Raw genomic sequence first — 23,093 nt, 5'->3', positions numbered from 1 at the left:
ATAGGTTCGTGAACTATTCTAGTTCGAATCGCAAACCAAACTCAATTCCAGGGCTGCACAAAAAATGCGTAGTTCGCGATTCGATTCGAGTTTGATTTGAAAAAGTTCATAAAAAAATTGATTCGAAATAGTTCGAAATTAATTCAAACCAAATTCAAAATGGACTTGGTTCGTTCGAAATAGGTTTGCGAACTATTCTAGTTCGAACCTTAAAGTAACATGAACCGTTGATATCTGCTGATGACTTATGTTTACTGATAACTTAAAAGTTAAAACATAAGGCCGCCCAGCAATAAGTCACAACTCGTAAGTTGTAACCCTCACTTCCAATTCTAAAACCCTTGACGACTTTCACCTCTCGCTTTCGACGACTATAATCACTCTTCCTTGTCATAAAAAAATTCATAAAAGATTCGAAATTGAGTTTGTAAAAAATTTGATTCAAAATTAATTTGAACCAAACTTAGTTCAAAATTAATTCAAACCAAATTCAAACTGGAGTAAGTTTGTGTCACACCCCGGAACAGGGGGTCGCGCAGTTTTGTTTTAAAATGCGGTTTTGTTCATGCAGATCTATATATATATATATATATAAAACGTTATGTTTATGTGTGTGGGCCCGATTCTATTAGTATGCGGGGGGTGGCAGGGGGGCGGCAGCCCCCTGCGAGCGTTGTCTGAGGTTACGAAGCACCGCTCAATAGAGCACGGAAAATTTTATTTTGGAGAAGTCAAATGGTATGAAAATCCTTTAACCGACGGTCCAGATTAGTCAAATTATCATATGATTTGATTTAAAATAAGTTTGGTTCAAATCCGATTTAATTTGGCTAAGTTATACTCAAAATAGCATTTTTCAGAATCCCCATTGCGGCCCGCAATAGGGCTGTTGCGGCCCGCAACAAGTTCCAAAATTTCCAGCCTCTGCAAATTGTCTCTGCCTCCATTCATTGCGGCCCGCAATGAATTTATTGCGGCCCGCAATGAATTTATTGCGGCCCGCAATGACCTGGTTGGCCTCTGCATCCATTCATTGCGGCCCGCAATGAATTTATTGCGGCCCGCAATGACCTGTTTGGGTTTTAATCTGCGAAATTTCCTCTGTCTACTCTCATTGCGGCCCGCAATAGGGTTATTGCGGCCCGTAATAAGGGTACTGTTTTTCATCCCTTTGCCCATTTTCGTGGAATTTCACCCCGTTTTCAAACCCGATCAAATCCCCGTATAACTAAACCATTATTCCCCATTCACTAGAAATTTTAATGACGTTTAATATGCAATTTCAACATTTAAGTCATAACAACAATTTAAAACATACCGTTAGGGTTTTATAACATAACACGGTTCGATAACAACCTATACATCAAAATAACCGACTACGGGTTCAACTACACATTCAAAATGGACATAAAGGGTTTGGCATAACCTATTAACTCGGCCTAAACTCACGCGTCGAGCCCGAGTCCCACTTCACTCGCGTTTACCTACACATATCAGTTCAAAGGGAAAAATTCCCCGAGGGGATGGGGTGAGAAAACCTGTCATCCGTTTTCTCAGTGCGGAATTTAACAGGGCTACTGGATTTGTGAGAAATCCATCACCAGAACTAAATACACTAGCAATAGAGCTTCTATTTAATTATTCACCAATAATAATAAATGCACATGTACCGGGAACAGATTCAAACGGGTTTCAATTCACAAAAATCAACATCAATCAACGAATTTCCAGAAGGATTTGGTTTCACAGATATAATATATATACGTCTGGTTATGAGGTACAGATATCAACTATCCATCACCTCCGGCTTAACAGTTCTAATTTCTGGTTTCAAGTCATACAATTTCATCAATTCATCACTTAAAATATACACGAGCATATTCCGCGAATATGCAACAGAATATCAATTTTCTCAAAAAGAAATCACTGACACTTTCACTGAATCACTGAACCACTGAACCACAGTTCTACCTAAAATTACACTGCACTTCCCTTACCCAACCGGTACTGGGTTCACTAGGGCCATTCTCCAGATGCGCATAAGGGTCCTGGATGAAAGTCTAGTAGCTAGCTAGACTTTCCACTATGATACACTGTTCACTTCACACAATCAATCCAAGTCATACTGTGGTTCCACTCACTTATTCAAAACGACAGATCAACAATCGATAAACCGTACCAACATGAGAATCATAACAGTTATACAATTCAATTACGCTAATATCACAATTAATGCAATGCGGCAACAAATGCTTTCAATCAGAGATTCAACATGCTATGCACAGTTTATTTAAATCAAGCAAACAACATAAATATAATAATATGCACCGTTATTTAGTTCTACGAATAAACCCCAAAACAGATCCCGTGAACCCCCGCACCTGGTTACGTAGGGCACGTAGAGGGTCCGCGATCTCGCGACTCGGTAAGCTCGTCAATCCCGCTAGCCGTGCTCGTTAGGATCTATACATAGGTCAATTTATTAAATTCCGGCATTTTTACAATTTAAACCCTCAAATCAATTTTTTTGGGAAAAATCCGTAAATTGGAATTTGGTTGCACTTTGGAACACGGAATCAGTCAATTTACACTATATAAACAACAAAGGCACGGAATAATCAATTTGGTACGATTCTACGGGTTTTCACCGAAACCCTAAAAACACGGAATCGAGAAATGAGAGAGAAATAGAAACGGGAATTACCAATGGAACGGATGGATGTGCGAGATTTGAGCTCCTCTTCTTAAATCTCGGTTTTCGGGCAAAACGGTCACCGGGGTGTCTCTCTCTCACTCTCTCTCTCTCTCGTTCTTTCTCTCTTGGCGGAAACGAAGGAAAAGAAGAAGAAAAGGAAAGGGTGGGGGCGCAGGAAAGGAAAGGAAGGAGGGGAAGAAAAGAATGACAAGGGGCCCCCACTTGTAAGTGGTCTTTTTGCAAAATAAACCCTCCACTTGTTCGATATTGTTTAAATGATTTATAAAACACCTATTGTTCCTCTTTCTTAACACAATTAATCGTATAATTATTGTTCACCATCCACGTCACTAATTTCGTATATATGTATATATATATTATTCGATTTAACCACTTATTATTTTAATTAAATCTGAATTTTAAAAGTTCACAGTGTTACAGTTTGATTCGGTTTGATTCGTTTGCAGCCCTACTCAATTCATTTAAAACCTATAATATTTACTTTAATAATATTATGAGGAGGGATCCAATTACATCATTTTATGGTGACATATCTTGACACCATATTTTTATAAGTCATTTTTGCGATTTTAAAAATTCAAATAGTCGATTCAAACCGTTCAACGTGATATCCATATTAAAATGTGCTTGGACACCAAATTTTATCTTTATTTTGAAAATTTATTACTATTTATTTAGAATTTTTTAAAATTGTTATTTTTCAATGATCCAAAATTACCTGAAAATAACACTTTTGTACACATCTTAATAAATATTAAAAAAGTTTTAAAAAATATAAAATTTGATCTCCATGCACATTTTAATATGAATATCACGTTGAATGGTTCAGATCATGTATTTGGATTTTAAAATTATAAAAATAACTTATAAAAATATAGTGTTAAGATGTGTCACGTGTAATTGAGTCTCTACTCTAATATTATATATATATTTCAAGCTTCGCAGTTATTTTAATAATATTTCTATAAATAAAATTCTGTAGCACGAGTAGAATGTAGACCTCTTCGATCCCGAATCATAGAGAATTCGCATTCTCTGAAATACCTCATATTTTGCATGACTTTTTGGAGAATCTGAACCGTTCAAATATATTCTACACGAATCTCCCCTCAAATAATACGGCCCCTGCTCTATCTCCGAATAGGAACCGGACACGTAGGTCACGTAAAATATGAGATACCTCGGAGGATACGCACTCAATCTTGGACTGGTATTTCCCTCTGACATATGGGCTGGAGAAGTTCCATGAAAGACCGGTCTGATATACGTAGCGATGATAAACGGGGCTGACCAAACATAAAACACCAGGTCCACAAAAACTCTTCCTCTCCTGGGCCGTCGTTTTCTGATGATTCCTATGCAAAAAAACAAAAAACAAATCGAACGAGACCAACTTTTCTAATTTGTATTGCTTTAATATTAATATTCTAAAAGAAGAAACAAACTCTGAAACCGAAAGGAGGAGAGGAGCGAGTAAAATGTTACGCTCAGAGGCTGAATTGGGTTGGATTCATGCCAATTTTGACTTAGTCAAACAGAACGGGGAAGAAAGAAGAGATCGGGGCAATTCGGGCATAGCAACGGTCAGCGAAATTAAATCAGATGGAGCACTGACAATGGGACCGGTTTGTAAGAAAGGGAAGTCGACCGTTGAAGCATGTAAACAAATAAACACTCACTGTGTAGTGGACCCAGCGTGTCAGAAGGAGACGAGTCCACATAGGTGCTGAGATGGCAAGCGGGTATTCAATCAATCAATTCAACCGAAGGATCAGATTGGTTCCAGCTCAGGAAGCTTCGCTTATATAAATAGAATTAATCTAAGGATTAGGATTATGAAATTCTTGTTCAATCTTTACAATTCTTCTAGTCTTTACGTTTCTGTCATTCTTCTGTACTCTTTACCAGTTCAATCAAATTCTTAGTTTATCAATTAAGTTTGTGTTAATTGTGACAAATTGGATTGAGGGTCGTTACAGGTGGTATCAGAGCACTAAAGATCGCATCTGGGAGGACGACATACGATCGTCAAGAATATCAGACAACCAGCCATGCCGATTACAACACGCAGCGGCACGAGCAACGACGAGACAGCTATGGATTTGGCGTTTCTTACAAACCGGTCCCATTGTCAGTGCTCCATCTGATTTAATTTCGCTGACCGTTGCTATGCCCGAATTGCCCCGATCTCTTCTTTCTTCCCCGTTCTGTTTGACTAAGTCAAAATTGGCATGAATCCAACCCAATTCAGCCTCTGAGCGTAACATTCCCCCCTCCTTCAATCTTTACAATTCTTCTAGTCTTTACGTTTCTGTCATTCTTCTGTACTCTTTACCAGTTCAATCAAATTCTTAGTTTATCAATTAAGTTTGTGTTAATTGTGACAAATTGGATTGAGGGTCGTTACAGGTGGTATCAGAGCACTAAAGATCGCATCTGGGAGGACGACATACGATCGTCAAGAATATCAGACAACCAGCCATGCCGATTACAACACGCAGCGGCACGAGCAACGACGAGACAGCTATGGATTTGGCGACATTGACCTCTAAATTCTTGCAAGCGGAAGACCGTTTCAGTCATTTGGAGAGTCAGCTGGAAGCACAGAGACAGCAGCTCAATGCCTGCACTCAAGCAACGAGCAACAACACTCATGCGATTGCTACAATGGACAAGAAGATGGACGCCACTTCCAGACAACTCATTGAATTGACTCAAGCCAACAGTCACCAGCTTGCGGAGTTACTAGCAGCACTTCACGGACGGAATGGCAATGCGATTCCAACTGCTCCTGGTGGCAGTAACACCGAATTCCATAATGACAGACATGAAGACGAGAGCGGCAATTCAAGAAGGGAAGGAATTCTTTTGCAAGATGGAATCTTGGAGCATGATCCTCCAAGAGGAGAGGAAACCCGCCCAGAAAAACGACAGATTGAGCACGGCACTACTAAATTCAACCTTCCTCGAGTCGATTTTCCAGTTTTTACAGGACTTAAGCCTAGTTCATGGGTCGATTGCTGCAATTTCTACTTTGATATGTATCAGGTGCCTGATGAGTACAAATCACGGATGGCGGCTATGCACTTCACAGGACCAGCAGATGATTGGTACCGATGCTTCAAGGTCTCCAATCCCCAACCTCCATGGCCAATTTTGGTGGAAGAAGTGCTGAACTACTTTGCTCACAACACGGGCAATGCAGTTGATGAATTCAAGAAAGTGCACCAGTCTGGAGATCTAGAAGAGTACATTGCAAACTTCCTGCAAGCAAGGGCTAGGCTCACTTATAAACGGAAAATAACCAGTGAAGATTTTTATGTTGAGGGTTTCATAAGTGGGTTAAAGGATGAATTAAGGCACACTATTGAATTGTTTAATCCAAGCACTGTCAATGATGCAATTAGGTTTGCGAGGCAAATAGAGTTATCCATTGATAGTACCATTAAGAGGGTTAGTACAGTGGTAAAGCCTTTACAGTACCAGCATAGAAACACCTACCCCTTGACTGATAATAGATGGAAAGAAAAAGGATTAGTAATACCAAGATTAAATGCCAAACCTGAAGTACCTAGAATCATGAATAAACCATCTAATACCCTAAGTTTAGACCAGAAAAGATTGTTAGGGCTATGTTTTAAGTGTGGGGAAAAATGGTACCAAGGGCATAAGTGTCAAATTAAGTCTTTAAATGCCATAGAAGCTGAGGAAGAGGTTAATACTGATCCAAATCACCTAGAATTAGTAACTGACAGCCCAAAGGGGGAATTTGATGATTTTATTGAATTTGAGGAAGGGGAACAGGCAGTAGTTAATTTGTGCAATGGTGAGTATAATTCTTCAATGACATTTAAAGGAAAAATTGGTACCATACCCATTTGTGCACTAATGGACAGTGGCAGCACTCATTCATTCATTCACCCTAACTTAGTGCATAACCTGAATCTCGAACTAACCAAATCAAATCCCTTGACAGTAAGGGTTGCAAATGGCCATAAGATGCAAACTGATGAAATATGCAAAAAACTCAAGTTTTATTTACAAAATCACGAGTTTAGTGCAGATTTGAGGGTATTAGATGTTCAGGGGCATGATCTCCTCCTTGGCATGAATTGGTTAACCAAGTTGGGTCCCACTCTAGTTGATTGGAATAAAGGCTCTATGAAATTGAAGAGGGATGGCAACTTCATCAAGCTAGAAGATGAAGATGTAGAATCTAAATTGAGATTACTCACTCTCACTGAACAAGGGAAGGGGCACTTGAAGTTAAAGCATGAGGAGGGCGATGTATTACTGGCACAGATTTTCAATATGGAGGAACAGGTAGAAAGGGAGGTACACCCCTCTTTTATACCAGTACTGACCGAATATGCTGATCTGTTTGTAGAGCCTACTGTACTACCACCAAAAAGGGATATTGACCATAGAATTCCTCTTAAACCAGATTCTAAACCAATTAATCTTAGGCCTTATAGATTCTCTCATTTTCAGAAACTTGAAATAGACAAAATAATTGAAGAATTGCTTAAGAATTGTTTCATTCAACCATCATGTAGCCCTTACTCCTCACCCATCCTTCTAGTCAAAAAGAAGGACAATTCTTGGAGGATGTGTGTAGATTATAGAAAATTAAATGAAAACACCATTAAGAACAAATATCCAATACCAATTATTGATGATCTCTTAGATGAATTGAAACATGCTAGGGTATTTACCAAATTGGATTTAAGGTCGGGTTACCATCAAATTAGGATGCATGAGGAGGATATTTATAAAACAACATTCCATACACATGAGGGCCTTTATGAATTTAGAGTAATGCCTTTTGGTTTAACAAATGCACCAGCATCATTCCAAGCACTTATGAACACAATCTTCAAGCCTTATTTAAGGAAATTTATTCTAGTATTCTTTGATGACATTTTGATATATAGTACTGACCTTGAGATGCATGTAGAGCATGTTAAATTGGCTTTTGAGGTATTGAGGCAAAACCAACTGTTTTTAAAGAGGAGCAAATGTGATATAGCAGTGGAGCGGTTAGAGTACTTAGGCCATATAATTTCAAAAAATGGTGTAGCAACAGATCCAAAGAAAATAGAAGCTATGTCCAATTGGCCAACACCAAGTAATGTCAAAGTACTAAGAGGATTTTTAGGCTTAACTGGGTATTATAGAAAATTTGTTAAGAACTATGGTACCATTGCTAAACCACTAACTGAGCTGTTGAAAAAGAATGCATTTCAGTGGACTAGAGAAGCACAGGAGGCCTTTGAAACACTTAAATTAGCCATGACACAAGCTCCAGTGCTTGCTTTACCCGATTTTAGTCAAACCTTTGTAGTAGAAACTGATGCTAGTAATCACGGTATAGGTGCTGTCTTAATTCAAAACAAGAAACCTATTGCATTCTTGAGTAAGAAACTAGGTCCAAAGAATCAATTACTCTCAACTTACGAAAAAGAATTTCTAGCACTTCTAACAGCCATCACTAAATGGAGACATTATTTAATGGGTAGCAAATTCATTATCAAAACTGATCATATCAGCCTTAAATATTTATTAGAACAGAAAATCAACACTGCAAGCCAACATAAGGGGCTAAGTAAACTACTGGGGTTAGATTATACCATTGAATATAAAAAAGGGAATGAAAATCTTGTTGCTGATGCCCTCTCTAGACAAGAGGGGCAAAATGGGAATTCTTTTAATTGTGCAGGTTTGCATTTCCTTAGTGAGATTCGACCTCAGTGGGTTTCCGATATTCAAGCAAGCTACTTGGAAGACAATTGGATAGAAGGCATCAAAGGAAAGCTGAATTTGCCACAAGATGCCACTGGTGACAACCCATACAGTCAATACCAGCAACTAATCAGGTATAAAGGCCGAATCTGTGTTGGATGCTCTGGTGAGTGGAGGCAAACAATTCTGAGGGAATTTCACGCTTCAAACATGGGTGGCCATTCGGGAATTACAGCTACGTACCACAGGATTAAAAAGTCTTTCTATTGGCCAGGAATGAAGAAGGATGTGCATCAGTTTATTAGAGAGTGCGATGTGTGCCAGTTGAACAAACCAGAACGCATTCATCCTCCGGGCCTCTTACAGCCCCTGCCCACTCCAAAAGATGCATGGCTGAGCGTTGGCCTTGATTTTATCACCGGTTTACCAAAATCAGAAGGCAGAGATGTGGTAATGGTTGTTGTAGACCGTTTCACAAAATACGCCCATTTCATTGCTTTATCACACCCCTATAAAGCAGCTGATGTAGCACAGGCTTACTTCGATTACGTATATAAGCTTCATGGCATGCCCCAAGATATTGTTTCTGATCGAGACCCGATATTCACAAGCAAGTTCTGGAGGGAACTTATGAAAAGAATGGGAGTTAAACTCAATCTTAGTACAGCATATCACCCTCAAACGGATGGTCAGACGGAGCGTGTCAATCAATGCTTAGAAAATTACCTGCGTTGTATGACATTCGACAAGCAAAAACAATGGGCTAGATATCTGACCCTTGCGGAATGGTGGTATAATACTACCTACCATAGTGCGATACAGATGACGCCATTTGAGGCGCTGTTTGGCTATTCCCCACCTCAATTAGGTTTGAGCAGCGTGCCTAGAAGCCAGGTTGAGGCAGTAGATACACTATTGAGAGACAGGAGGGCAACATTGCAACAATTGAAGTCCAATTTAGCCATGGCACAAAATCGCATGAAACAATATGCTGATGCGCATCGCAGCGAGAGGAAATTCGATCTTGGCGATTGGGTTTATCTGAAATTGCAACCTTACCGACAAATAACAGTGGCAGGATTACGGAATCAGAAACTCAGTCCTAGATTCTATGGTCCTTATGAGGTGATTGACAAAATAGGCGACAACGCTTATAGATTAAACCTGCCTGAGGGTTCAGCAATTCACCCAGTGTTTCATGTCTCTCAACTTAAGAAACGAATTGGGAGTACTCAAGCAACTACTCCTAGCCTTCCAGTAATTGGACCTGACGGGAGTATGCAGCCGTTTCCAATAGCAATGTTAGCACGAAGGATGGTTAAGAAACGAAATGCAGCGGAGACTCAAATTCTAATCCAATGGTGTAATCAAGAAGTAGAAGACGCAACATGGGAAAGCTATCATCATATTGCTCACCAATTTCCAGAATTTATCCTCGAGGTCGAGAATGCTTTGAAGGAGGGGGGAATGTTACGCTCAGAGGCTGAATTGGGTTGGATTCATGCCAATTTTGACTTAGTCAAACAGAACGGGGAAGAAAGAAGAGATCGGGGCAATTCGGGCATAGCAACGGTCAGCGAAATTAAATCAGATGGAGCACTGACAATGGGACCGGTTTGTAAGAAAGGGAAGTCGACCGTTGAAGCATGTAAACAAATAAACACTCACTGTGTAGTGGACCCAGCGTGTCAGAAGGAGACGAGTCCACATAGGTGCTGAGATGGCAAGCGGGTATTCAATCAATCAATTCAACCGAAGGATCAGATTGGTTCCAGCTCAGGAAGCTTCGCTTATATAAATAGAATTAATCTAAGGATTAGGATTATGAAATTCTTGTTCAATCTTTACAATTCTTCTAGTCTTTACGTTTCTGTCATTCTTCTGTACTCTTTACCAGTTCAATCAAATTCTTAGTTTATCAATTAAGTTTGTGTTAATTGTGACAAATTGGATTGAGGGTCGTTACATAAAAGACGTCAACTTTTCCCTTTCCCTCTATGCTTCCTGCAAGCCAGCTCGCCGGATTCGGCGATCTCTCTTTCAATTCCCATTCTCATTCCATTTCTCATCTCAATTCACCCCAGATTCCATTTTCATATTCCAAGCCGACTAAATTTCAGCTCCAATTGCACGATCCAAACGGAGGACAAGAAGAAGAAGAAGACGACGAATGGGCGGTGTACGCCTCAAGCCGAGTTGCAACTCGTGAGAAGATCGGAAGTGGTAACTTACAAGCAGGTCCCACTCACAAACCTGAAGATAACGTCGACGAATGGGGAGTCTTACAAGTGGGCCCCGCTCAGAATGGAGAAGATTGGGGTTTGTTCATCTCAAGCCCTGTTGAATCTCAACCAAAGGTTAATGGCAGTAATCCTGTAACCTCTAACATCAATTCAATTGCTTCTGAAATTTCAACCCAAACAAACAGTGGTGGATTGCAAGCGGGTCTAAATCAGAATGAAGATTGGGATCTTTTCGGCTCATATACTGGTAGCACAACAAACCTCATTCCCACTCATCAAACATCAGATCAAAAAGATAGAATAGACGACTTACAAGCGAATCCTAGTCAGGTAAAAATTCTCGTTGAAGAAGAAGAGTGGGGCACCTTTGTTTCAACTCCAGTTGCACCTCAGGCACTCGACAATGATTCTAACGGTACAAGAACCTCCGTTTTCAATAACATATCTCAAAGAAAACTTGGTAGTGTTAACTTGCATGTGAGGCCAGTTGATTATGAAGAAGAATGGGGAGAGTTTGTCTCAAGTCCAGTTGCATCTGGTACGAAATCTGGTGTTAGTAACAGTAGCGGTGCATCTCCTAGCGTGAAATGGGAGAAACCGAAGGGCCCAATACCACTTTCTTTCTTTGGTGGAGAGCAGGAAGAATTGGTAGAAGAAGAGATAAAGATTGAAACTTTGCCAAATTTGAGACCAGTTTCTGTTTCACATTCTGATTCATTTTCTGATGCTTCACCTTCTAACTCTTCTGGTGTTCTTAAAGAGATTGTTTTGAACTATTATGGTGCTATTGAAAACTTGGAATTAAATAAAGCTCCATCTCCTCAGGTTCGTTTTGTTATCTTGGCTTTTATGTTATTATTTTTCTCAAGGATTGAGATTGCTGCCCAGGCATGCTGATACTGTACCAAAGGTGCCAGTTATGGTTATTCTAGTATTATTTGGTTATATTAATATCATATAAATAATTAATCCTCAATTGAGCATTTTAGCAACAAAAAGAGAACGTAAAAAATAACTGTATGTACTTAAGCTTTAAATGTGTTGAATTTTTTCATTTTAAATGTAGAACGTTTTTTTAAGTTAATGAAAACTTTGATGGATAAACTACTATCACAAGTTCTTCAAATGGCTTCAAGAACGTTTTTACCATTGTTTGCTTATGTATTTGTTTGTTTATGTTAACCTCTATTAAGCAACAGTTTACAACACAAAGTTAGATAAGATGAATTAAAACAAAGCAGACTGGATTGTGAATTTGGTTGGTCTTCATTTAATGTTCTCAACTTTCATTGAAACATTTTTTGAAGATAAATGGACATGACTTTAATCAAGAGGCTACCGCAACAAGTTCCTTAAATGGCTCCAAGAGTACCACCTCAAATTTAGGAAGCACTGGTGAAAAAGCTGAGCATAGTAACAGCAGATGGGATCCTTTTGCCGATGGAGAAAATGCAGTTAGCAATGAGGCGTGGGAGTTTAAGGATAACTCATCAGATATAACCAGTAATTTAACAGCCTCTCCTCAAAAAGAGGTGCTTTTCTTTTAGATTATCTTAATTTTAAGCAGATTTATATCAGAAAAAAGGGACTGTGTGAACCAATATATGAAAAAGAGTTCTGGAGGAGAACTGTGCCATTGTCTGAATTAACATTTGCAACTCCTGAACAGGATTCAACAAGCAGTTGGGCTCCATTTTCTCAATCAAACAAACAAGTAGTTAGCTCTTCAGCTACTGAGCATAAAAATGGTGCATTGGGCCTTTACACCGAACCAAACCATTCTGAGAAGCAAACGAGTTCACTGGGTCTTCTCTCCCACAGCAAAATGGTAAATGGAACAGAAATATTTCATATATTTTATATGGAATGCTAAAATAACTTTTAGAACTAACGACAAGTTCTTAGGCTGTGCATGAAACAGATCAAAGCTATTCAAGCGAATCATCAAAAGAGACTGTATTGAAATTCTACAGAAAACTGCAAGAGGGCTCTGTGTTACTAATTTCACATCATTTCAAGGGCCATAAGGTTGGTAAATGTTAATTACTCTCAAGACCTGCCTCAATTCTTCTAAAATTTTAAAACCATATATATGGAATACAAGTCATGACCATAATGGTACTAGGTTCCTTTTACTTTTTGTTTAAATAATTAAATTGCATCATGATGATATGATGAAATTCTTGGAATTGCAGGAGGCATCAAAAGTAATTACTTTTGTAGGACAAAAGGTTGAAGAGGAAAAGCTTGAGGACGAGATTCAGGTTCTGTAGTTTAAGTAATAACTTCCCTTTTTAACTAAGTTCATTAAAGTGCCTGTACATCTACATGGGCCTGTGATTATGTTATGTTCAACCTCTTACTTTTCTCAATTGCTGGATATGTAGTATTTATTTGATGTACTTGTGTTTTTTTACGCACAGGAAGCTTATACAGTACTGAAGAACTTAAATGTCAGTGAAGTTTTGAACTCTGGAAACAGTTCGAGGGATGAATGCATTAATGGATTGCTAAATAGCACTGAAGAAGAATATCTGAATTTTTTTGAGAGAGAGTACCAACTCTCTACAAAAATATTGTTGGTATGTGCCTTTTTTAGCATAGATCTGTCATGGCAAAAATGCTATACAAATTATAAAACCTTAATTTTTGTCAACTTTGCAAGAAACACCCAGATTTCCCTCTTTGCAACTGATAGACCAAGTTCTTGGAGTTCAAACATTAACCAAGTAATGTATCCAATTTTCCATGTACTCTGTCATTTTAGTATATACAATCTTTTTATAACAAAAAAATGCTCTAAGATCGGCTTTCATTGCAAACATGAGAAAATGTTGGGACTCTTATGCAAGATTGTAAGCATTCTGTGTAATCTTATTTAAAGGAAAATGATTTACTCCCGTTTATAATCCTTTCACTTTTTTCAAGTAATTTCTTGCATTTTAAATTTTACTCTAAAAAAATAAAATCCAAATTTATTTTATTTTTATCTGTTGCATAGGCAGTGGAGAACTTGGGTGCTGCACTAGACTTACTGAAGCATAGTCTTTCTATTATAAATGCATTAGAAATGGCATCTATGGAGGGAATAAGTTCTTACATTTCCGCATGGTATAGTCTTATATCAGCCTGTTCTCAAGAGTTGAAAAATGGTGCTTCGATTTGGGTTCAATCTTTCAGTGCTAATCTCTCTGACAAGCTAATTTCTTCAGGTATGCATCTGTAGCTTTATTCTTTTAATACCTATATATATTGCAACCATCCAATCTGTTACAATTTGATTCCAGGCCAACCCATTTATAAGCATGCGAAGAATGCTATTAAAACTGAGAACAATTGGGTCACTAACTGCCATTAATTCGAGTCCCTCCAGTATCTGTATGATACCTTAATGGAACATATTGGAAGCTGGACTTTTTCAAATTTTGTTCTGATTATTATTACCTTATATTTTACATTATATTACCTTGTAATTCTACTATGCTTAGTTTCCTCCTGGGTACTTTTTTCCTTTTGATATTGTTAAGATTGTTAGAATTTTTTTTGTGGTGGTTGCAACCTTTTTTGGGCAGGGAGGGTACTAAATTATGGTAATATTGGAAATGGAACAAAAGAAATTCAGAAGCTTTTTCTTCGGCTTGCAGGGGAAAATTACTTCATTGCCCTTGGGGAGATATACCGCGTTGTAGAAATTCTAAAAATCACCCTAAAACGGTTCAGCTCATTGATACTCTTATCAAATCAAAACAGACTGAATGAAATTAATGTGTGTTTGGATATTTGCACCAAAGCATGGAACTCTGGCTTGAATGTTGCCCTAGAGACAATCTCTGGTGGTAATTCGGCAAGTGCATTAAATGCGAAGTCACTTGCTGAATCGATCAAAAGGATAAGAGAAGTTGATATTCAAAATGATGTCCTCTATAAGGAGAGAGCATATTGTAAATTGTGTCTTCTTCCTTTGGCTCTTTTACCAGGTAAACAAATAGACTTAAACTATGAAGATATTTATGTCCCAACAAAAACATTCTTGAAATTAGCAATGAAGAATCAAAATTGAATAATTTGAAAAGAAGAAAAGCCGGATTTTCAAAGTCTGGTCATGATTTTTTGGGCCCGTCTATTAACACTGGATTTACTTTGGACTCGAGAGTCTATGCCGGACGGACTTCGAAAGTCCAGCCAGAATTTTAAATCAATGGCCGTATTTTCAGAGTCTGGGTTTCTTGTTTTAAAATTTTGTCAAGTTTGATTCTAATTGCTTATTGTGTGATGGTATTCATTTCCAAACAGAAAGGTTTTTGTTTAGTCTGAAATATGAAAAGGCAATATCTTTTAAATATGTCCCTGATAGGAATGATGTTTAGTTTACATAACTTACAGTGGCATGTCTTTGAAACTAAATGTAATGTGTACATACTGAACAAAACTGCTATTGTTTCGAGATGGTAAACAATTCTTGCACTTGCTACTTTTTGTGCTTTGAAGCAGAGATGAAGCCCATTACATGGCACGGAGATCGATACATTATGAAGCTGGTGAATTTATGGGCCAATAAGATATCTCCCGAGCCTCCCAGATTGCCTTCCATTCAAATGAAGTAGATTCAAGTTCATGCTCCTTCAAAATAGGGGTAAAAAATAGAAACATAAACAAAATTTGCACCAAGTGATTCAAATTAAGTAGATTCGAGTTCATTCATCCCCATTATGTATCTAGCGTCTGTAACTCATAATTCTTTATTGCTGTACCATCTACAAAATAATGTAATGCTTCAAGCAAATGTGTTAATAAAATGCTTGCTTTTGGGATTAACAATAACAGTGAACTTAAAATGTATGTTAATAATGTTGGAAATTTGTTCACTTTTAACTCGGTTCATCACATGAATATATTTTTTCTTCGGAAAAAATTAACGAGAAAAACATTAGCATGGTTTTCTTTGGCGAAATAAAGTTGACATTCAATTCGTACAATGGCGTATCTTGCCGTTGTCTCGCCAATAATCTTTGCCATCTACCAAAAATGTATCAAAACCCATTCCATAGTTTAAGAGGAAAGAAAAAAAAACAACGGCTTTAGAAATGACTCAGTTGCTCAGATATAAAAATTATCTTACATACAAGTATAAACATTAAAATCTCCTCAATTTTAAAAATTACAAAAAATACTCGTCAAAACTGCCAGAAATAGCAATTCGGATTAAAAAAATGACTTCTACCACATCTATTACACAAGCACCCTCTCATTTCTACCTTAAAATTATAAATAATCCCCAATTATTTGTGAAGTTTTGCCTCACTCGGACCAAAATTTGATGATGGCCGTGACGAATGCTCGAAGGGTATTCCACAGAGGATTGTTTTCAGCCTGTACTCTGGTCTTTTTGGCACCGTCCCTGTTACTGGAGGCATCCATTGAAAGCTCACGAGTCAGAAAATCTAATTTAAGATAAGATTCGTGCCTATGTAGAAGGTACTCATTGATAGGAGTTTTAGGGTTCAATTCCCACCTAGAGCACACAAAACAACAAAAATAAAATTACACAAATACCACCCAAATTTACTGGATCACTACGCGACCAAGCTCCTCAAACAATAAGCAAAAATGATTTTCCTACTTGGGATTTTCAACAAAGCACTAACAGCCACAAAAGCAACTATATGCAAGCCAGCTTTCTGTTCTGAATGAACTGACTATCAATTTAAAGGAAATAAAAGATTACCCTTTAGTTTTGGTGGCATTCTTCACTGTAGCTCCATCCTCAGTCTTCGGCACTGCGTCAAGGCTTTTTCCAGAACTTAGGTCTTCCAACTCAGGTTTAGTCTCTGTCTCTGTAATTACAGTGGCAGGAGCTTTTACCTCAACCAATTCCTGAAAGATATCAGAAAATTAAGAAAAAGAAAGAAAGAATTTCAAACATGTACAACTTCAGACCCCAAGTCACACAATCATATTTTTCTGCTTCTATCAGGAAAGTTTTTCAAAATTTACCATTTCTCTCTCTTCCACAACAGCAGAAGCAGAAACACCATCAGAAGTTTCCCTATTCAAGGAACTGTTGGCTCGTGGCAATGGGAATTGCTCTACCTCAACAACAGTTCTCAAGGATTCAAAGCCTCCATTGGGAATTGAAGTTTCCACGGACTCCATGAATGAAGTGGACTTCTTGTTTTCATTAAATGACATTTTACCATTACTCTCCAAACTTTGCTCTTGCCCATCTATCTTAATTTCTGAATATGACTTTTCAACGGTTTCTGTGGTCATCTCCCCTGCTGGCTCCTCCTGCAGATCTCCTATTGTAATAGCCCCAGGCATTTCAAGATCTACATTCAATATATTGTCACCTTCTAAAACTTCACCTTTCACTTCCTCACTGTCAGATTTAGACTCCATGACAGTTTTCTTACTCACTTCCATTACTGACTCCTGGATAGCTTCATTTTCAACAACCATTGACCCTCCAATACCTCCATTTGAATCACTAGTTTCTGGGTGCTCCGCAAACAAGTCAACCTTTTTTGCTTCATTACAAGGTAAAGGACCATCAGTCTCTGAAACTTTACCTACCTCTCCCGTTTCGAAATCACTTTCCAAAACATCAACAATTGGTTGTTTCCCTACATTACCAGTACAAGTTTCCTCAGCTATTATATTTCTATCATGTTTTTTGTAATCCAATACCTCCATTTGCTCAAAACTTCTATCATTCAATAAATCCAAATTTTGGTCTTCATTCTCCTCCGAAGATTCTAAAGATACATTTGAACCTTGATTTACAGATTCCACAACTATGTAGACCTCTTCACTGCCAGCTTCGTGGTGCAGCTCTGCACCAGTATTGGTATTAGCATTCTCACATATTTCAGGCTGCACTGGTACATCTTCTAAGGTAAGAGATTGCATATCCAAGTCACCAGGGCCTAGAACCCTATTTTCTTGTATTATGTCTCGCACAATATCTCGAACTATGTAATACGAGCCACCGACTTCCTTGTGAGTGAGTTTGAGAGAAGGAAAGCTGCCCTTGTTTGTATTTCGGTAACTGAGTAGTAATCACAGATAAATTAAATTAAATACTATTTTGAAGTACCCATTCCATACCTATGACAGTAAGCATCAGATTTTATGCTACTTTTCAGTAAGCTATCCATTCCTATGACATTTCAATTAACACCTAACGATTAAAGATATTTATCAGTAATGCCCAACAGATAAATTAGTGTGATGACAAGCAGAAATATACATTTTCATTGTGTCACCCATAACTCTCGTAACTACATTTTTTCTTTAGGCCCAACAAGTACTAGGATCAAGTCAAGGGGTACCAAAAAAATGTTCCATGTCTAGAAAAAAATGTTACTAGAAAATTTTGGTAAAGTCATAAAAAAAGTTGGCAATTGTTTCAATTATTTCTATTACTTAGTCTTGGTGCAATTGCTGTAACAATAATATTTTGAAATAACCATACAAATTAGCATTAATAAGAATACAAATTAACTCGAGGTATATCACCTCTTACTGGTAACACAACGAAATCATATTTAACATTAGTAAGCAAATTAGATTGTAATAATTTAATGAACACATGCTATTGTCCTAGCAATAAGTCACACATGCAATTAAAAAAAAGTGGGAACAATAAGTCAATGCTTTGATATCTCGATTGGTAAAACCTCTCATTTCTCAATACATTTTTTTTCTGAAATTTACTAACATGTCATATACTGGTCCTTCGATACCTACTATCTGACTATATTCATCAGATACCTTCACCTTCTCAAATTTTGCATGTGCTATAGATGCTCCTTTTATTTCTCAAATTCTTTCCATGGCAATACTTATGGTGTCAGTCTGACCTTTCTTAAGAGGGAATAAAATGAAATGACCATAATTTAGCGTTTACCATCTATTCTTGACTTGACACACTTTCACTGTATTGTTCGAAAAAGATGATAATAATGACAAATATAGTTTGCATCCCTGTAAAATCTGGGAAAATCAATCTAAATACCTACAAAACATGGAAAAAATTCACCGTAGCCCTTGATACTCCCTTTCATTTGGAACTTGAACAAAAGGGTCAATGCAGTTCTAGAAACAGTCAGGAGATGATCATTTTATAGTTAAAATATAGAACTTTTTTATTTCCCGTTTTGCAAGTTTATACGAGATATTTCACCTCTTTGGAATTGCAATTGAGTATGGAGCATTATTTGCAAATAATACTGGGGTTCCACAGCAACCAAAAAAATTAAAGGTGGCAGGATAGGTTCTTACTTGATTATGAAATTCTCGACCATACCACGTCTCTCTTCCTTTGACTTTCTTTGACGGGGCTTCTTCTCTTGTGACGAACAACGACATCTTGTCAGTGCAAATCTTTGACTGGTACAATTTATACCTCCCACTTGCATTCTTTCACAAATTTAAACAAAAGTAAAAATATCAGTTCCCTTACAGTTACCAATTTAAAGAAGGCTTTATTCTGAATTCTTTCCAACAAAGGCTCGACCGAATCTCAATTATGCACTTCTAGTAGAAGAAATGTAAAAAAGGAAAAGTAGACCACAAATTCAGCACAAAATTTGAGAATGTACTAGTACAGTTAGCCTGTGGGCTTGACAGGTAGCGCCTTAGAGTAGATCTGAGAATGAAAGAAAGAAATGGGTTGGTGCTTACCTCGCCGTAGAAATGGAGGTGCCTCCGGTTACTGCAATTACAGTTGTCGGAAGTAAAGAGCCCCGCCGCTAGTTCAATCGCATCTAAAGCACCGTGAAATAGAATGGAGAAGAGAAATGTTAGCCGAGTTCAAAAAATGGAGTAGAGCCAAAACCCTAGCGAGATAGAGCAATGGCCAATGGGAGATGGTCGGGAGGCAAAAGCCCAAAACCCTGAATTCGTATCCTCTGCATTAACTCAAAAGGGAATCTTTTTAGTTAATGAATATCAACTGTCCGATTCATTTTAAGATTCGTGTCGACTGGATCTGCACTAATATTGAAAGTCCCTAATGTTTACAGGCAGGTGGCGGATTGGCTCCGTTTAAAATCAGACGGTCCATATTTATTAACTCAAAAGATTTCCTTTTGAGTTAATGCAGAGGATACGCATTCCAAAACCCTGGACAAGAATTTAACTGAATTCGTATCCTCTGAGATATCTCAAACTTTGCGTGACTTTATGGAAAATCCCAACCGTTTAAATACGTTATGCACGAATCTCAAAGCACACATAATACTGACCCTACATCACTCCCGAATAGGCACCGGACATGTCGGTCACGCAAAAGTTGAGATATCTCAGAGGATACGGACTCTAACAATTTAACTAGTGACGTGTAGAGTGTCAGATCCGATTCCACAAATGGAAGGAATGAATCGGGTATGAATCTAAATTGTTTTAATCAGTTTATAAGTGTTTCATACTTTGGTAGTCCCTACCAACCTATGTTGTATGGATACGGGTACGATATCGTGTCGGATATGACACGGATACGGCGATACGGCAATTTAAAAAAATTTAAGATACGACACGTTTATTATATATATTATATTTAGATAATTATAACTTAAATTAAATTTGTTCAGAAAATAAAGACTTCATGATATAAGTATATTAAATATTATACTTACTAAAACATAACACATGTGATAGTTTGGTGTAGTGCTTAAAGGTTTTGACTCCCATTTGCGCGTATCCAGCTGTGTCCGTATTGGCAGAGGTTAACCAGGTGTCGGAGACCGTATCAGACGAGTAGAGACACGCCAGCTGGCGTGTCTGATACGTATCAGAGACGTGTTGGTGTCGGATACGTATCGGACACGGACGATAGCTTCCTAGGAGTGTCAGGGTAACATAGCTACCAACCATTTAAAAAAAAAAATTAGTTTATAAGTGAATTGGATCGGATCATAATTTATTTATTTCAGCCCAACTTGTTACTATTTTTTATATGAATATTTAATTTTCTTTAAATTTTTCTATACGGGGATTGCTGAGTGCTAACTGCCAAAAACATGTGACAATCAAACTAGAACTATTTATCATAGAAGATATGTTTATCAATCATTGTTGTGTGCTTTCATTATGTCTCTATTTTTAAAAACATTCATAATTCGAAATTTAAATTATAAACGTCAAATAAACCGTTAAATGTGATCTATTTATTTTCTCTATGCTCATAAAAAAATATTACATTTCGATTTTGTTTTTATGTGAATCACTCAGTTGAAAATTTAACATCTAGAAATTATTCACATTAATACGTTTTTACAACCTCTTGATGACAACCAAAACAAAGTTGAAGTTACATGGCTAACTTGCGAACTTGTGAGGCCTTACACGAACGGAAAGTCCCTTGTAAAAACAAGCACAAAAGGCTCTCACAAAAGAACACTTAAAAATAAGCACTCTAAATAGAGATTAGTGAAGTGGAGTTGACATTGAATTAAGGGTTTTAATGGTTTGAGCACATCCAACAATAATGACTTCGTCTTAGTAGAGAAAAACATGTTTTTGAAGTGTTTGGCGACTGCTGCTCAAATAATTGTTAAATCCAAACCTTCTATTTATATTGAAGGAAACAAAATTAGGTATGTTGAACAATTGTCCTCTGACAAAATGGTTGAGAAAGCTGATGGTACAATAATTGTGAATGAGTTGTTCAATAGTTGAACGGTTGTCAATAGTTACCAACGATTATCCTTTAACAAAATACTTAAGGAAATTTGAATTTTAATTCCAAAATTTATTTAAATTATTGTAATGTTTGTCAACCATTGCTAACGGTTGTTCATTGACTTTTCAACCTCAAATTTACTTTATCAATTTTTAATTACTCTTTGCTTAGTTAATAAATTCTCTTGGTTGATTTGCTTTTGTTCATCAGTCCATATTGCAATGACAACTCTTACGAACATGTACATATCTCAATAAGAAAAAAAATGTAAAATTCAAATTTGTAAATTTTGTAAATTAGTCAAATAAAATATATCAAGAATTAATACAACAATAAATATCCCCTCTTTCCATATGGCCTCCCTTCTTTCACCTCTACTTCCAACCCAACACCCTTCCATCTCTATGGGCCTGTTCAGCTATCAAAAGATGGGTATGATTAGAGAGAAAAGAAAGTTGATGTCCATTTTTTTTTAATACTTAATATCTTAGGTATGAATACTTAATATATTCATACATGTACACACCAGTTGTAAATTTTTTCAAATATAAGTGGTCCCCAAATAGTTGGTAGGCCCCCTAAATAGTTGGTGGTCCCCATCATACTTTATGCATCAGTTAATTAGAAGGACGTTTAGAGGACTGAAGTAGGGAGACTATTAGTTGATCTCTAAATTGTTATTAAGCATATAGGTACGGCAGCTACATAATGTTACTTTGGGTATATATGGTTGAATTGTAGGCTTTTGCTATGGTTGGATTCCTTTTTAACCTTTTGCCTTACATAATGTTATTTTGGGTATATATGGTATAATTGTAGGCCTTTTGCTATGGTTGGATTTCATTTTAAATTTTGTCTGATTTCTACATGTGGAGGACTATCCATTTCCTGGTGGAACAGGCTAGGGGTGTCAATGGGTACGATACGAGTAGGAGTGTCAATGGGTACGATACGGGTAGGGTGAAAGTATTTTCATACGTATACCCACTAAAAATGATCTTAACTCATATCCTACCATTACCAATTAAGATTTGACCTTACCCTATCCTACTCTTACCCGTTAAAATTATCGGATAACAAAACGGTAGCAGGTGAATACGACTATAATAATTAGTTTTATTATATTTTACAAATAGAATATCAAAACTCATTTATTTCGCACATTTACAATGATATTACTAATAAAAAATAAAAATAAAAATAATTATGCAATCAATTTCAACTAAATTATATTTTTTATAAAACAAGAAAATTCAAAAACAAAAATATATCTTTCCAAAACATTTATTATTTAATTAAATAGCAAAACATACAAATAAAAATAATACACTAAATAATATAAGTACTAGCTAATTATTGTTCAAATATTATCATATTATTATATTATTATATTTTATATAATTACCCTATAGGATAACGGATACGAAATAACATTTACCCGTACCCTTACCCATTTAGCTAATTAAAAAAATCCTTACCCATACCCATACCCAATAAACTAATGGAAGAAAAACCTTACCCATATCCGCCTTATCGAATAACGTACAGATCGGATAAACAGCTAAAAGGGTATTATTGACACCCCTAAACTAGGCAAAAAGGTGCCAATTTTTCCAAATGTGAAGATGTGCATATATGTTTTCATGAGTTCAACTTTGAAGCTGTGGTCACCATGTTCCATCGTAAGGTGCATAAATGCTCCTTTTGT

General features: G+C 37.1%; 3 protein-coding genes across 6 annotated transcripts in view; 2 read left to right on the top strand and 1 right to left on the bottom strand.

Annotated features, from left to right (window-relative positions):
- Positions 1-23,093, top strand: part of LOC144576157 (clathrin adaptor complexes medium subunit family protein) — a 74,422-nt gene that overhangs the window by 15,105 nt on the left and 36,224 nt on the right. The gene's annotated exons all lie outside the window — the stretch shown is intronic.
- Positions 4,136-15,561, top strand: LOC144543600 (uncharacterized). 2 transcript variants are annotated; one of them, XM_078291922.1, is made up of 10 exons: positions 4,136-4,196; positions 10,432-11,526; positions 12,009-12,233; positions 12,371-12,529; positions 12,607-12,729; positions 12,897-12,965; positions 13,125-13,283; positions 13,703-13,913; positions 14,346-14,678; positions 15,193-15,561. In XM_078291922.1, exons 2-10 carry the CDS (start codon positions 10,456-10,458, stop codon positions 15,303-15,305), a joined length of 2,463 nt encoding a protein of 820 aa, XP_078148048.1. In that variant the 5' UTR covers positions 4,136-4,196; positions 10,432-10,455; the 3' UTR covers positions 15,306-15,561. The 2 variants fall into 2 exon arrangements, with proteins under 2 accessions (XP_078148048.1, XP_078148047.1); XM_078291921.1 differs by having other exon boundaries at positions 15,190-15,561.
- Positions 15,779-19,599, bottom strand: LOC144543800 (DNA binding protein). 3 transcript variants are annotated; one of them, XM_078292208.1, is made up of 6 exons: positions 19,387-19,598; positions 18,985-19,122; positions 17,175-17,749; positions 16,696-17,141; positions 16,427-16,575; positions 15,779-16,213 (listed from the first exon to the last, which is right to left on the bottom strand). In XM_078292208.1, the coding sequence occupies exons 2-6, from the start codon at positions 19,119-19,121 to the stop codon at positions 16,000-16,002; spliced, it is 1,521 nt and encodes a 506-aa protein (XP_078148334.1). In that variant the 5' UTR covers position 19,122; positions 19,387-19,598; the 3' UTR covers positions 15,779-15,999. The 3 variants fall into 3 exon arrangements, with proteins under 3 accessions (XP_078148334.1, XP_078148335.1, XP_078148333.1); XM_078292209.1 differs by having other exon boundaries at positions 15,779-16,105; positions 16,696-17,749; positions 19,387-19,599; XM_078292207.1 differs by having other exon boundaries at positions 16,696-17,749.

Source organism: Carex rostrata, chromosome 25 (genome assembly GCF_964058835.1).
Source record: "Carex rostrata chromosome 25, lpCarRost1.2, whole genome shotgun sequence".
NCBI lineage: Eukaryota > Viridiplantae > Streptophyta > Magnoliopsida > Poales > Cyperaceae > Carex > Carex rostrata.
The sequence above is the reverse complement of the archived record's forward strand: the minus strand, read 5'-3'. Positions and strand labels throughout refer to the sequence as shown.

Bases quoted from the DNA above. Each gene is read 5' to 3' on its own strand.
- LOC144543600 (XM_078291921.1), top strand. From the start codon at position 10,456: ATGCTTCCTGCAAGCCAGCTCGCCGGATTCGGCGATCTCTCTTTCAAT. The intron at 12,530-12,606 runs GTAAATGGAACA...ACAAGTTCTTAG, and splicing joins TTCTCTCCCACAGCAAAATG to GCTGTGCATGAAACAGATCA. The intron at 12,966-13,124 runs GTTCTGTAGTTT...TTTTACGCACAG, and splicing joins AGCTTGAGGACGAGATTCAG to GAAGCTTATACAGTACTGAA.
- LOC144543800 (XM_078292207.1), bottom strand. From the start codon at position 19,121: ATGCAAGTGGGAGGTATAAATTGTACCAGTCAAAGATTTGCACTGACA. The intron at 16,576-16,695 runs GTAAATTTTGAA...GATATCTTTCAG, and splicing joins TTGTGGAAGAGAGAGAAATG to GAATTGGTTGAGGTAAAAGC. The intron at 16,214-16,426 runs GTAATCTTTTAT...TGTGTGCTCTAG, and splicing joins AATGCCACCAAAACTAAAGG to GTGGGAATTGAACCCTAAAA.